Source organism: Entelurus aequoreus, linkage group LG24 (assembly GCF_033978785.1).
Source record: "Entelurus aequoreus isolate RoL-2023_Sb linkage group LG24, RoL_Eaeq_v1.1, whole genome shotgun sequence".
Classification (NCBI taxonomy): domain Eukaryota; kingdom Metazoa; phylum Chordata; class Actinopteri; order Syngnathiformes; family Syngnathidae; genus Entelurus; species Entelurus aequoreus.
The window spans coordinates 34,249,936-34,266,734 of NC_084754.1; the positions used below are offsets into that span (position 1 = coordinate 34,249,936).

The 16,799-nt window shown below is 37.3% G+C and overlaps 1 protein-coding gene across 1 annotated transcript in view; it reads left to right on the top strand.

Annotated features, from left to right (window-relative positions):
* The window catches only part of LOC133641577 (anoctamin-9), a 55,354-nt gene that overhangs the window by 14,576 nt on the left and 23,979 nt on the right, over positions 1-16,799 (top strand). Inside the window, exons 5-10 of the mRNA XM_062035392.1 lie at positions 4,888-4,937; positions 5,000-5,058; positions 8,419-8,498; positions 12,020-12,154; positions 12,235-12,325; positions 12,405-12,465. Of these exons, the coding sequence (XP_061891376.1) occupies positions 4,888-4,937; positions 5,000-5,058; positions 8,419-8,498; positions 12,020-12,154; positions 12,235-12,325; positions 12,405-12,465 (476 nt within the window). The remainder of the gene's footprint in view (positions 1-4,887; positions 4,938-4,999; positions 5,059-8,418; positions 8,499-12,019; positions 12,155-12,234; positions 12,326-12,404; positions 12,466-16,799) is intronic.

Below are 16,799 nucleotides of genomic sequence, written 5' to 3' on the forward strand. Positions count from 1 at the left end.
GGAACGTAAATTAATTATTGTTGGTGTTTTTTTAATGCATTTTTAAAGTGATTTAGAGGGAGAACGGATTGCTTCCATTAGCTGCATTGCTAGCCACCAAGAATGAGCCGATTTATATATGTTAGAATGCAAAAAAAACCCAAAACTTTTGTCTTTTTGTCTCTCATAAGTATAGTGAATATTTCCAAAAATGCCAAGAAAAATTCAGTTCCCCTTTAAGTCAAATAGCATTTTTTCCGGATGTTAGATCCAATGTCCAAACCTTTTCTCTTGTATGTAATAATGGAAGCAGAATGAGCCTGTTTCAGGGTCAAACCGTGGCCATCATGAAGCGTCATTAAAGGCGTTGTTATAAACCTTAAGCTACTTAGAGGGCACTTAGTGTTAGCATTACAGGTATATCCAGGGTTCTATCAGCTTTAAGCACTTGAAGTACACCCGCCACATAGCACACACACACACACACACACACACACACACACACACACACACACACACACACACACACACACACACACACACACACACACACACACATATTAGCTATGCTTTTTGTCTGCTAATGATAGCGATTTGCAGTGATGGGCAGTAGAGATGTGACATTCACAAATAAATCGAATCCTTTGAACGACTCTTTTAAGTAAACAATGAGAACCGATTCGCTGTTGCAAGCTGTTTGTTTGGGAGCCGTTTCTAATGCACATGCAGTTATAGCATCACCCAACTGGCAACTGCACTAGGAAATGAGTCTGAGTCAAGGCAAGCATAGCAGCATTTTATTTTAATTTTTTTAATTTTTATTGTTTTTAATATTTATTTGTAATTTTTATATTTTTTGGTTCATTGTTCTGATGTAGCCCTGTGATGAGGTGGCGACTTGTCCAGGGTGTACCCTGCCTTCCGCCCGAATGCAGCTGAGATAGGCTCCAGCGACCCCCCGCGACCTCAAAAGGGACAAGCGGTAGAAAATGGATGGATGGATGTTCTGATGTAGCTCAAGTTTAAGCATTTTATTATTTTATACTTGCCGTACTTACTATTTATGTATTTTTATTAATTATATTGTTAAAAGGCTCTTGTGCTACAGTATTTTTCGGTGAGTAAAACATTCAAAATAGTGATGTCATTGTCAAAGCATAGAGATATGGCATCACCTTATGGAATGTTTACAATGAAAACAAAACAAAAATAAAATCAGTCAGATTTTCAGAATAATTATTACCAAAAGACTAATATTTGTATAGATTTAAATTATTCTGATCCACATCTTATCTTATAACTGCTACTATGATTAAAAAATAAGTAAATAAAAATAATTATAATAATGAGCCAGTCTTTTAAGTGGCTCTTTGAAAGGAACGACTCGTCAAGATCTGGCTCCCTTCAAAGAGCCATTGATCCCATTTCTTAAAGTGATGCTTTCCATCACAAATACGTGAGTATTAAAGCGATCCAAATGGTAAACTATTGTAACCGGTGGTCTGGTAAGATGTATTGCAAGCTTTGCAGGTAAGAACTCAAGATGCATTTTTTTAAAGTCTACAGTCTGGTCTCATTCTAACAAGGCCACAGTCCAACTCTCAAAAGCTCTCTTTTCCCCACCAGTTACACACCTCCGGCCTTCACAATATTAGCACTGCATGTCACATACGGTGCAATTGCACAAACAAAAAAAAGATCTCGGAAAAATGGCTTACACTTTATTAAACGTTGATCAATGTTCCTAACTTCCTATCAATTACAGTAAAAGTGTTAGAATCACTGATACTCAAACTTGTGTTTGTTGTGTGGAGGGCCCCAGTGACTAGTTTTGTCTTGGGCCCCCTGATGATTAAATAGGCCAATGCTTCATTGTCATGAAAGTGTAAAAAATAGTTAAACATTTTATCTCGTCAATTCCAATCTAATCGTAGTCAAAAATATTTATATATTTATACATACACTACTGTTCAAAAGTTTGGGGTCACATGGAAATGTACTTATTTTTGAAGGAAAAGCACTGTACTTTTCAATGAAGATAACTTTAAACTAGTCTTAACTTTAAAGAAATACACTCTATACATTGCTAATGTGGTAAATGACTATTCTAGCTGCAAATGTCTGGTTTTTGGTGCAATATCTACATAGGTGTATAGAGGCCCATTTCCAGAAACTATCACTCCAGTGTTCTAATGGTACAATGTGTTTGCTCATTGGCTCAGAAGGCTAATTGATGATTAGAAAACCCTTGTGCAGTCATGTTCACACATCTGAAAACAGTTTAGCTCGTTACAGAAGCTACAAAACTGACCTTCCTTTGAGCAGATTGAGTTTCTGGAGCATCACATTTGTGGGGTCAATTAAACGCTCAAAATAGCCAGAAAAAGATAACTTTCATATGAAACTCGACAGTCTATTCTTGTTCTTAGAAATGAAGGCTATTCCACAAAATTGTTTGGGTGACCCCAAACTTTTGAACGGTAGTGTGTATATATATAAATATATATATATATATATATATATATATATATATATATATATATATATATATATATATATATATATATATATATATATATATATATTTTTGTCAAGTTTGCTTATTTTGAGTAATGTGTACTACAGTCTGAGATAAACCCCATATTTATTTTTAATTATAAGCAAAAATGGCGTAATAATTTGTCAAATGAGCAATAAATTCTGTTTTTGCAGTGAAATGTCAAGGTGATTCACATAACAAATGTCCCTCACGCATCTCAATTTTTTAAGATTCCAGTCAGTCATACTAGTGTAAAAATACGTTTTCCACTGTAAAACGTACAAACGACAATCTACATTAACCTATTTTTCCCTAATGTACACTAGTGTCACTATAATGTCTTACTGCTTTGAATGTGAGTGTGCTTACTTCATATAACTTCCATTGTGTATGTTAGTCTTCTTTTTCTTCTCTTCTCATGCTCTTCTTCTCTTCACAAGTCTTGTAAAGTGCTCATGCTTTTTTTTTTTTTAAATAATGTAGAGAAATCGCAAAATATGCTAGTTCTTGTGTGATCTGTTGGCGTCTAAATGACAGCAGTTTGAACTCTTGAGTTTTTTAGCATCATTTAGGTAGGCTGACCATATTCTGAAATCCCAAAAAGAGGACACATATATGCGTGCCAAGGCGGGCAGCACGCCAAGGCCGGGACTAGGTGAAAATTTGCCAATGGTACTCGAACTTTCGTCATAAGTAATATATTTATTTAAATAAACCTTTTTTTCTCCTATGTTGACAGTAGTGTTGGCGCTAGGAATTTCCAAAATGGGGTCCCAGGGACCCCATCAAATCATACAAATGGGGTCCCACAGTAAATTTTTGGGGTACCACTTTTTGTAAGCGTTTCGAAAACAAATGACAAATGTATGCATTATCCTGTTATATCTCACATTCTATTGTTGTGTTTTGGAAAAAGGTTGTCATAAACGAGCTCTCGCCCTGCACAGCTGTTTTGTGCTTTGTAGTGTCGATATGGGCTTGTAGATCTTTATTTGCCACAGATATACACGTTCCTGCTTTGCACACAGTGCATTCTGCTTCCCATGTGTCACGGCCAGGACCAAAACACAAATACTTTTTCCGCAAATCATCCGTGAAGTTGCATTTACTTTTCGGCATTTCTTGTTTTCATGTCTGTCTCCACTCACTAGCTGTCTCGCTCTGTGTCTCTGCCCCTCCCTCACGAATGTTTCTGCGTGCGCACTTTCACAGCTTGTTTTGTTTAACCCCTTCTTAACTTAACCCTAGAGTCTAGGGTCAGCAACCTTTATCACTCAAAGAGCCATTTTGACGAGTTTCACAAATGAAAGAAAACAATGGGAGCCTCAAAACTCTTTTGAAATTTAAAATGAAATAACACTGTATACAAAGCTTTTTATTGCTTTGTGCTATGTTTAATCCAGGGGTCTCAGACACGCGCCCCGGCCCGCACTTTAATATGACAGTTTAAAGTTAGTGCGGCCCGCGAGATTTACATGAATGGCTTTCAACAGCGTCATAGTTGCCAATCCTCCCACTTTTCCCGGGAGACACCCGAAATTTGGGCGTGATGGCACTGCCTTTAGCACCCTCTACAGCCTGCTTAAACAGCGTACCTGCTAGGCTACATGTTGAATGCATCTTCTGCTTTCACACGAAAATGACAGCAAAGCTTACTTGGTCATCAGCCACACAGCTTACACTGACGGTGACCGTATAAAACAACTTTAACACTGTTACGTTACAAATATGCGCCACACTGTGAACCCACACCAAAAAAGAATGACAAATACATTTCTGGAGAACCTCCGCACCGTAACACAACATAAACACAACACAACAAATACCCAGAATCCCATGCATGTCTACACGCCCCGCTAGCACCAAATCCCCACCCCCCACCCCCCACCCCCCCACACATCACCCCCCCCCCCCTCCCCCTCTCCCTCCGTGCGTCGGTTGAGGTTAGAGAGTTAGGGCTGCATGGGATTCAGTGTAAGCTGTGTGGCTGTTGACCAAGTATGCCTTGCTGTCTCCCACGTGTGCAAGTTAAAGCTTCATACAACATAAGGCCGGGCTGGCATGCTGTTTGTGCAAGTAATAGAGGATAATATATGCAGTGCCATCACGGCACGCCCTTAATTTAGTTGTTAGGGGTTGCCGATCCCTGCCCAAGACGTACATTGAAAATACACGCAACCCTGACTCAAAATGCCGGACATTTGAGGCATTTAAGAAACCCCGCCCGGACACCCCCGCAAAAGAGGACATGTCCGGGGAAAAGAGGACGTATGGTCAGCCTAATTTAGGGACATTTGACTTAAAAAGTTCTATTGTACTAATGTTGAATTTACGGCTGCACTTGTTGAGATGTTATGTTCTTCCCTCAGGATCAGGGTGGTCCACTTCATCTTGAATCACACACCTATTCATTCAGGAGGTAAGAGGTGTTTAATGCTCTCCCAGTCCTCTTTAAAAATATAATACTCTTTATCTTACCAGAGAATCTTCGAGAACTCATGAGGATGAAGGTATTTGAGGCGAAATTCTGCCTACATGAGGTGAGAAACTGCTCTAGTAATGTTTAAAGCAAGAAATAATCTGCTAACATCCAATATCCAAAAAATGTTCAGAGACAGAGCGGAAACTTTTGTTTGTGGGGTGACTAAATGGAATCAATTAGAAGAGGAAATTAACTGAACAATGTTATTGCTTTAACAACATCATTCAATTAAAAATACAAACAAAATAGGAGAAAACACGAAAATGTCTTAAAAGGGGAACTTCTGTTTTTTTGCCTATTGTTCAAAATCAATATGAAAGACATGACGACAGATGGATTTTTTTTAATGCATTCTAAATATTGAATAAATGTAAAAGTCAGCTTACAGCGGAGCCAATGGGAGCGCCACTATTCTGCCCATAAAATTCCATAAATAATCATTCAATACGGGCCAACGATACTCCATTTACATTTCGTTATTTGAATATTAACGAAGTATTAGTGATATTGGTATTATAAACGCTAACACAGACAAACTATTTATAGCGGCAATGTGATCACTTTCTGTGTCGATATGTTTACATCATCGAATGGTCTGCTGTTTCCTCGCTTCCCTGCTCCCTGGAAGTTTATTGTATATCATAAATCACCCATCTCACCTGGACAGAAGGTGGCTGAGATAATATTCCGACAAGTTGGGACACATTGACAGCCATTTAGGACCTGGAACTGGTGAGAATTGTAATGACAGCAGACCTAGTACACAGTAAGTGATGTTTTATTATGTTTGTTGGCTCTCATATGATGAAGAAAAAAAAAGCAAACGTGATGCGTTTTTTTAATTAATCCGCAGTGTATGCTTAAAATGATCAAAGTACATAAATATTAAATGTTATTGTAACATATATTCTTACATCATGTACATAAAACCCTAATGGAGGTGTTTTTAGGTGCTACTGTATATTGGCAGTATTGAACAGCTCCCATAGGCTCCATTGTAAGCGGAATTTTGATCAAATGTATTTAATATTTGGAATGCATTAAAAAAAATCAATCTGTCGTCATGCCTTTCATAATGATTGTGAACGATAGGCAACATTTAAAAAAAAGTGCAGTTCCCCTTTAAGAGTGTTTAATAATGGCTTTATTAGGGCTGTCAAACATGATTGATTACAAAATATTATAACATGTATAGTTTCAGATCAATCACGCAATTTATTTTGAGCGCACAGCTCACCTTATCCACGGATTGTTACATGAGAGGTGAATCAGGTTGTTATGAAGTCAGTGATTAGGTCAATGCATACGTCGGTGCAAAGATGAGTGTCTCTGACTTGTGTGCTCCCTGGCAAATTTCCCTTTGGAATAAACCCCAACTGTACTTTAGTTTAAACTGTTACCTATGAAACATTAAAAAATAAATGTAGTGCATTCAAGTAAAAACATTCAAAAAATGTTTCTGGATGACACTGACCACAATGAAATTGCATTTGTGTCATACAATTGGGGTCTTTTGTTTCTCTAATTTACTCTGATCAATCATGATTAATTCAAATTCAAAAGTGTGATTAATCCAAATTTTAAACAATGAATCATTTGACAGGACTAGTTTATCGACTACAGTACAGGCCAAAAGTTTGGACACACCTTCTCCTCTTTCAATGCGTTTTCTTTATTTTAATGACTATTTACATTGTAGATTGTCACTGAAGGCAAAAAAACTATGAATGATACAATTTCAGGTGACTACCTATTGAAGCTCTTTGAGAGAATGCCAAAAGTATGCAAAGTAGTAATCAGAGCAAAGGGTGGCTATTTTGAAGAAACTAGAATATAAAACATGTTTTCAGCTATTTCACCTTTACATGTGTTCATTCATAGTTTTGATGCATTCAGTGACAATCTACAATGTAAATAGTCATGAAAATAAAGAAAATGCATTGAATGAGAAGGCGTGTCCAAACTTTTGGCCTATTCTGTGCATTTGATGAAATTATAAGTGGGTTTATTATTGTGATTATGTATGAATGAAATTAAATGTGATATATATCCTGTTAAAACACTTAGGGCTAGACTTGCTTAAATCCAAATAGAATGAAATTAAATGTGATATATATCCTGTGAAAACACTTAGGGCTAGATTTGCTTAAATCCAAATACCACTCGCTTAACAGTGTGTGAAAAAAAAGCATTTAGTATTAGTGGGCGTGTTGCGTGGGATCTATTAATACTGCGTATACAATTGAAAAGTTGTGAAGACCGCTTTATTTAAATGAGGATTTTGCGTGTACTATATGGGGCTTCTACCACAAAGACAGACAATCATCTTTTACTGCACATTCTTGTTCTCATGCTCCTGTGTTGAACCGGCAGCACACATATATAATCTGTAACACCTTTTCTAGATCGCAATCTTGACAACAGAAACACTTGCACAGTGGCATACCAAATCAGTTTTTTTTGCCCTCAAGTGACACAGATATGATGTTTTTTTTTCCCAGTCTAAACGCTTCAAAGTGATTGAAATCTGATCTTTTCACATCAGATTCAGGCCACATTGGACTACGTTTACACTGCAGGCCAAAGTGTCCCAAATCATATTTTTTCTAAATCTTTTTTTTTTTCCAGCCGACTGTTTACACTTTAAGTAAAAGGTGATTTTACTTTATCAGACTCTACGCACACAGGCCCCAGTGTGGCCCCAAAGTAGCCTCTACGTCACTTGCATGCGCAGTTCGATAAAGTGATTTTTAGGACTATTTTTTTAATGCTTGGCTGGAGATCGACTGACACACCCTGCGCGATCGACGTAATGGGCTCCCCTGATGTAGATGGTTTGTTGTTCTCGAAATAAATTGGTGAAGAAAAAAAACCCATCATTGGAATAAAAAGGCATGTATGGATGACGTTAAATTGTTAGCAGGTCAACATAATCTTGAAATTGTAGTAGCAGGAACCCCAAGTGAGGGTTTGTATGGTAAATGTTTCTATGGAGACGGTCGCCTGTGAAGGGTCCAATAAAACATATATTAGAGTGAGAGAAATACTGACATTGTAAAGTAACTGTTAAATATCAGGGTATCACAAGCCACCCAAGTGTTTTACTTTCCTATGGGGAGGTGTGAAGCACAACTTGGCAAAGGCCTTTCCAAACGATACATTGGTGCTATGAAGTTTACCCACAGTGGCTTTTTGTGAGTCATCCATGTGAGTCATGCCACCGTTTGTAAATGTGAGGCTTTGAGCGTCTTCACGTCAGCAGGTTTTTCTTCTCACAAGACTCCCCGCTAGGGAAGTAGAAGCCCGTACAATGTAATACATGTTGTTATATAGCTGATAAATCATTGGAAATCGTTAGAATCAGTGTTTATCGATGTTACGCCTTCTTTTCTCTTCATGTTGTCAATTGGCTTTGCAGAAAAAGAAACAGCAAGAGTTGACAAAAAGCTGGGCTCGATGGACCGCTTGTTTCCAAGGGCAACCCATAACTGATATCAGGTTGGGATTGCAACACACACACACACACACACACACACACACACACACACACACACACACACACACACACACACACACACACACACACACACACACACACACACACAGCAGATTTCTGTCTACAAATGCAGCCCTTGCTGTGATGTTTAAGCATTTCAATACTGCTGTGAAGTAGGTTTCAAGTGTTCCTCTGACGGCATCACACATGACACGCACATTGTTTGGAATGATTGTTGAGAAAAAAAATAGTGTCACATGTCTCTGGAGTTAGGAGCTTTTGTAACAGGCAACAGGCAACATACAGTATGTATCTCTGTATTGTGAGATGCGATGTTTGAGCTCCATGCTGAAATTGAACAAATTAAACTGCATCTCCTTGAACTAACTTACACACATTAGGGTGAAAGCGAAAAGGCAGTCAAATTGTTACCAGCGTCCTCTACAGCAGGGGTCCCCAACCACCGGTCCGGGAACCTGTACCGGTCCGTGATGCATTTGCTACCGGGCCGCACAGAAACATGAAATCATTTATAAACGACACCCTTTAACTTTCGCCTGTCCCACTAGACCAGGGTCGGCAACCCAAAATGTTAAAAGAACCATATTAGACTGAGCCACAAAAAACTAAAAGCCTTATATAAGTGTTATAATGAAGGCAACACATGATGTAAGTGTCTATATTAGCAATATAAGCCTACTATCAAAATGGCTATGTGTCGCAGGCTGACGCAAATCTTCGTTGTCAGAAATGTTGAAATGTAATATTTATTCTACACATTTTTACAATTTGGAAAACATTAGTAAAATGGAGGCTTGTCAAAGGGTGAGATAACTCCTGGAAATGACTAGCTTAGAATGGCCAAAGGTATAGATGTGTGTGTCCAAGTTAAAGGAAACGACAGGCTGTCTTCTTCTGGTCACTAGAATCTAATGGTTTTATTACAATATTTGCAAGCTGGGTACATTTTGCAGTGGTCTATACCGGCACATACACAACTATCAGAAATGCAGGCAATATTTCATACAGATATTGTGTCATGAGACATGCAAATATAAATTAAATACACAGAGGACATAAATAAAGGAAATTAAATGAGATCAAATGTACCTACAAACGATGCATAATGATGCAATATGTACATACAACTAGCCTAAATAGCATGTTAGGATCAATTACCTTGCAGTCATGCATTGACAAAATATGACTGATTAGCTTTCCAACAAGTCAATAACATCAACAAAGCTCACCTTTGTGCATGTCTACAACAAGTTTGGTGGACAAAATGAGACAAAGAAGTAGTGGCATAAATCACGTCTTTCTGTGGCAGCGTCGGAGAAAGTTCTACATGTAAACAAACTACGGTGAAATTTTCCGCGCCCCCACACTCTCCACCGTGTCTAAAAATTGTACAATTTGTCTGTAACATTGTTAACTTTACCTCTGCATAACATTGTAAGGTTATTAACAATAAAGGAAACAACACAACGGCCTTTCCTCGTCTCCCCACCGCTACAATCTGTCACAACCTGCAGTCTCCAGCAGGTTGATGGTAGTATATACCCTTATGAACAAAGCAGGTTGATAGTAGAATATACCCTTAAGAACAAAGCAGGTTGATGGTACTATATACCCTTATGAACAAAGCAGGTTGATAGTAGAATATACCCTTAAGAACAAAGCAGGTTGATGGTACTATATACCCTTATGAACAAAGCAGGTTGATGGTACTATATACCCTTCAGAACAAAGCAGGTTGATGGTACTATATACCCTTATGAACAAAGCAGGTTGATGGTACTATATACCCTTATGAACAAAGCAGGTTGATGGTACTATATACCCTTCAGAACAAAGCAGGTTGATGGTACTATATACCCTTATGAACAAAGCAGGTTGATGGTACTATATACCCTTATGAACAAAGCAGGTTGATGGTACTATATACCCTTCAGAACAAAGCAGGTTGATGGTACTATATACCCTTATGAACAAAGCAGGTTGATGGTACTATATACCCTTATGAACAAAGCAGGTTGATAATAGTATATACTAGGGCTGCAACTTACGATTAATTTGATAATCGATTAATATGTCGATTGTTACTTCGATTAATCGATTAATAATTGGATAAAAGAGACAAACTACATTTCTATCCTTTCCAGTATTTTGTTGAAAAAAAACAGCATACTGGCACCATAATTATTTTTGATTGTTTCTCAGCTGTTTGTACATGTTGCAGTTTATAAATGAAGGTTTATAAAAATAAAAATAAAAATAATTTAAAAAAGTAAAAAATAAAAATTGCCTCTGCGCATGCGTATAGCATAGATCCAACGAATCGATGACTAAATTAATCGCCACCTATTTTTATAATCGATTTTAATCGATTTAATCGATTAGTTGTTGCAGCCCTAGTATATACCCATATGAACAAAGCAGGTTGATGGTAGTATATACCCTTATGAACAAAGCAGGTTGATTGTATTATAAACCCTTATGAACAAAGCAGGTTGATGGTAGTATATACCCTTATAAATAAAGCAGGTTGATGGTAGTATAAACCCTTATGGGTCGGGGGGCAGATTTTCAGAAAGCTAAGGATCTGGGGCGGGACTTCTGCCTCCAGTATTTGTTTTGTTTTGTATATTACCAATGTCCTCTACAGTAGTAGATTCTTTTGTCAGAGTTACAGGTGCGCTCTGCAGTTTGTAAAGACCTTCTGCAAAAAGTATAGTCAATGATCATCTCTATGACAGCATTTAGTGTTTTGCAAAAATGTGAGTCTCTCACAAGTTCTTCGAACTGAACTCGCAGGCCAACAGTTGAATAGCCCAAATGATGAATAAACGAGGACCTAAAATGGAACCTTGAGGAACACTACTAATACAAAAAATACATGTTATTACTTCCGCCTGTAGGTTATGTAAGTTTATGTAAAGTTATGTATTTTACAAACCCCGTTTCCATATGAGTTGGGAAATTGTGTTAGATGTAAATATAAACGGAATACAATGATTTGCAAATCCTTTTCAAGCCATATTCAATTGAATGCACTACAAAGACAAGATATTTGATGTTCAAACTCATAAACTTTTTTTTTTTTTTGCAAATAATAATTAACTTAGAATTTCATGGCTGCAACACGTGCCAAAGTAGTTGGGAAAGGGCATGTTCACCACTGTGTTACATGGCCTTTCCTTTTAACAACACTCAGTAAACGTTTGGGAACTGAGGAGACACATTTTTGTCAATGCAAAGGATCTGCCAATGTGTTTACAGTGGTCCAAGTTCCTTTATACAACAGGAGCACTTTCCTGTTTTTAGGAATTTGCTGCAAAAATGCTTGGCTTCCAAGTTTAACTCAGGGGCCGGTATGGTGTCATTCCCAGGCCGAATATGGCCCCCGTGCTTCTAGTTGAATAGCCTTGCTGTAACACAATATATGTCACATTGGAACAAAGGAAATTATATGATTCAGGGTCAAGGTTTAAAATTCTGTTTTTCACCTTTTGTGTGTCAGGAACTACTTTGGGGAGAAGGTGGCCTTGTACTACCTGTGGCTGGGCTGGTACACATTCATGCTCATCGCGCCTGCTGTCATCGGAATCATTGTCTTCCTCTATGGCATCGCCTTCTTCACCACGTCGCCCCTCATGTAAGATTACTCCCCTCTCTCGGGTCATAAGGTGTCATTAATGTCTTTAATGATCAACCAAAGCGCATGTTGTCTTGCAGAACGGAGGTCTGCGAGGCCGACACAGTCATGTGCCCGCTTTGTGACAAATGCAAAGTGTGGATGCTCTCAGACACGTGCACCTATGCCAAAGTAGGTTGGAGCAGTGGTTAGTAAAGTTTAAAAAAATGGTCTTTTTATGTGCTCACTGCTGGTTTTGGCCTGTCCACAGGTGAGCTTACTGTTTGACAATAACGGCACAGTCCTCTTTGCCATGTCAATGGCAGTTTGGGGTGAGTTGAGAGTTCCTTTTATGGTTAGTAAAAAACTTTGAAACATTTCCTGACCAGTGTGATTTATCCAAAGGCTCAACTATAATTTAATCTTAGCGCCCTTAAAAATACCATAGTGATATTATTATTATGATGAAATTATTAATTTTCTAACATTTTCTTCTAATCTTGAAAAGCACTTTTGTTTTAATCCAAACATATATAGATATATTATATATAGATATATATATATAATTATCAGTGGCGTGCGGTGAGGTTAATGTCTGGTGAGGCACTGCATCATCACATTCAGATTTACAAACATATCAACCCTAAATAGTATCTTATTCACCATGTGATTGGCAGCAGTTAACGGGTTATGTTTAAAAGCTCATACCAGCATTCTTTACACAACTGTAGTACACAAAAAAGCACGTTTAATAAAAAAACATTATTATGGTCTTACCTTTCTTGCTGGACAGCCTTTGTGTGTGTACCACGCCGTTTGAAAAGAACGGGTCTTCTGTCCCGAAGTCAAAAGCAAACCTTTTAGCTCCGGCGTTGGTCTACCTTTAATTATTACCTCCTGCTTCAATTGAAAGTCCAGTTTAGAAAACTGTTTTATTTTACATATGTAATCCTCCATGTTTTTAATAAAAGTCCAGGCTACAGGAAATAAACAATCGCTTGCAAACTTTTTTTTTCTTTTTTTTTTTTCTTCTGCGGCCGAGGAATGATCTCTGGGATCACTACCGCCCTCTACCACCAGGAGGCCAGATTACTGCGAGCCTCAACCAGTACGTCTTTTGCAGCAGATTTATGATCGTTCAGCACAAGAAATACGTTACACACATACAGTTTTTGACAAAATACACTGTACATTATATACCTCAGCTAACTAAACTATGTCATAGTTTAGTTAGCTGATATAATTCATATAGCAATACAGTCTCACTGCACAGCAGCTCAGCAGTTAGCCGAGTCATTGTGCACAATCCATGTTGAGGCACAACGCAGTGACGTGCCTCATCTGGCTGCTGATCACCGCACCGTCTCTTCTCAGTATTTGAACGGCAAATGTGAAAATAAAATAAAAAATAATCTAAAACTGGTGAAGTTAAATGGAAAATAACTTTAGTATAATCACTGGATACATATAACAATTTAATTATTATTTTTTTCTTTTTACATTTTTTTTCTTTCCATGACGGCAGGTGAGGCCCCGCCTCCCCTGCCTCTAGTGACGGCACGCCACTGATAATTATATATATATATTATACAAACCCCAAAACCAGTGAAGTTGGCACGTTGTGTAAATCGTAAATAAAAACAGAATACAATGATTTGCAAATCCTTTTCCACCTATATTCAATTGAATACACTGCAAAGACAAGATACTTAACGTTCAAACTGGAAAACTTTATTTTTTGGCAAATATTAGCTCATTTGGAATTTCATGCCTGCAACATGTTTCAAAAAAGCTGGCACAAGTGGCAAAAAATGAGTTGAGAAATGCTCATCAAACACTTATTTGGAAAATCCCACAGGTGAACGGGCTAATTGGGAACAGGTGGGTGCCATGATTGGGTATAAAAGCAACTTCCATGTAATGCTCAGTCATTCACAAACAAGGAGGGGGCGAGGGTCGCCACTTTGTGAACAAATGCGTGAGCAAATTGTCGAACAGTTTAAGAACAACATTTCTCAACGAGATATTGCAAGGAATTTAGGGATTTCACCATCTACGGTCCGTAATATCATCAAAAGGGTCAGAGAATCTGGAGAAATCACTGCACGTAAGCAATGATATGACGGGCCTTTGATCCCTCAGGCGGTACTGCATCAAAAAGCGACATCAGTGTGTAAAGCAGGGGTCACCAACGCGGTGCCCGCGGGCACCAGGTCGCCCGCGGGCACCAGGTCGCCCGTAAGGACCAGATGAGTCGCCCGCGGGCCTGTTCTAAAAATAAATAAATAAATAAATAAATAAAAATAAATTTAAAAAATGTTGGGTTTTTTTTGTTGTTTTTTTTAAATTAAATCTACATAGAAAAAACACAAGATACACTTTCAATCAGTGCATCAACCCAAACAACCTCCCCCATGCACACTCATCCACACCCACTCACACAAAAGGGGTTATTTCTTTCTGCTACCAAAATTCTGGTTCCCACAACATAGACACATCTGCAAGGGACACAGTCCCTGAAGCACACATGATTGTATAGGCTGCTGGTCCACTAACATTTTCATTAATTACTATTTTTTATGTAATTATTTTTATATTGTTTTACTTTCTTTTTTATCCAAGAAAATGTTTTTTATTTATTTATCTTATTTTATTTTATTTTTTAAAAAAGGGCCTTATCTTCAACAGACCAGGTTGTCAATGAAATTAGATTTGTGTAAAGGGTTTTTTAAACCAGGCCCAGTCCAGATAATGTCCAAGTCGGACTCAGCAACACACACCTTCATTCATGTACACAGAAAAAAATTAGGGAACACAATAGATTGCATATAAATATAAACAAAATTACATTTTCAAAATAAGCATTTATGTACAGTCCAGATTATGTCCAGGTCACTCAAATTAGGGAACACAACAACAGATATCATATAATCTATAAACATAATTATACTTTCAAAATAAGCCTTTGAGGACTTCTCATCTTTTTTTTAATGTTTTTTGGCATCATTATCGTTTTTAACCATGTAACTTTCTAAAGTTAGAAAATACTGAATAAATGTTTTAAAGAAAGTAATACTAAGTGAATATCTGTTTTGGCCTTAAAAATAAACATTTTACCGAGTACTATAATTAAATTGACTAAATCATGATTGTCAATGAACTCTCCTAAAATAACAGAAACCACATTAAGCTTCATAAACAAACCAATCCTTAAACACATTTTTTCAACTTCCACCCAAAACAAAGACACAATATGACAATACCAAAACAAATGCAGGGTGGATTCAGGCTCCTGACAACAAAATCGGCAATCATCTGACTGTCATATTTCATAATTTTAACATTTTCCCTGTGCGTAAGAAGTTATAAATAATTTTAATTTGAAAATAACGATTTTGCACATCGATAGTGGTTTTATAGATTAGTTTGAATATGGCATCCCATGGCAACGGGCAGTCAAAAAAGTCCTCCCATTTTCCATTTGTGTTGTATGAGGCAGCCTTCAAAGATTTCTTTATTAAATAAAAAATATATATTTTTCTATTTATTTTAGTTCCTTTTTGCCAACTAGAATTTCTTATTAGAGGTTTACAAACTAATAATTTAGTAGTTCCATAATTAATTATTTGTTTCCATCTTTTCCCAATTACTCCAGTTAGTTGATCAAATGAAAAGCTTGAGCAAGCATCACCATACATAGCTCTAAATTCATCATACTTCATAATTTTACCATTCTCATTGATAATATCATTGACAAAAATGATTCCTCTTTCAAACATATTTTTCCAAAAGAAAGGCTTCCCATCTATTACAATATTAGAGTTCATCCATATTAACTGCTGCAAAATATCCTCTCTTTTTTCTGGCACATAAAATTGAAAACACCACTATGAGTGGATTGTTTCCTTTATGTTTCCCAGCAGACTCTCTGGGAGGGGATCACTTGTAAAAAAGGATACAATTTCTTTTGATACAGTACATGTTTTTTGTCCAACAGGACATTTGTGTACCACTCAATGTTTAAATACATCTTTGGAACAATTGATGCTTTTAAAGACAGACACATAGCTTCCAGGTTGAGAAGTTTCAGGCCCCCATATTCATACTCTTTGTACAAAACCTTTCTTTTAATCTTTTCTGGTTTGCCGTTCCAGACAAAATCGAAGACCCTCCGCTCATAAATCTTAAAAAAGTTTTGTGATGGAGCTGGTAATGACAAAAACAAATAAATAAATTGAGGAATAATTAATGAGTTGGCAATAGACATTTTACCATACAAGGTTAAGGATTTCCCTTTCCATAATTGCATAATTTTGTCCAGCTTTCTTAGTCGATTATCATAATTTACTGAGCCTAGATCTTCCAGATTTTCTGGGACAACAACACCAAGTATGTTAACTGGTCCATCTGTCCACAAAACAGGCACTTTGCATTCCATTCGAAAGGACGTTCCCTTTAGATTTCCGATCCTTAACATTTTACATTTATCATAATTAAGCTTAAGGCCAGATTTCTGTGAAAATATGTCCAAAAGATTAAGAAGGTTCCGCAAACAATGAGGAAAAATCTTATCTTTGTGAATCAGCCTTTTCTGACATGAACTTCATCAAGAACAAACACAGAACACGCCTCACTGATGCACATCTGCAAGACTCACTCAGAGTTG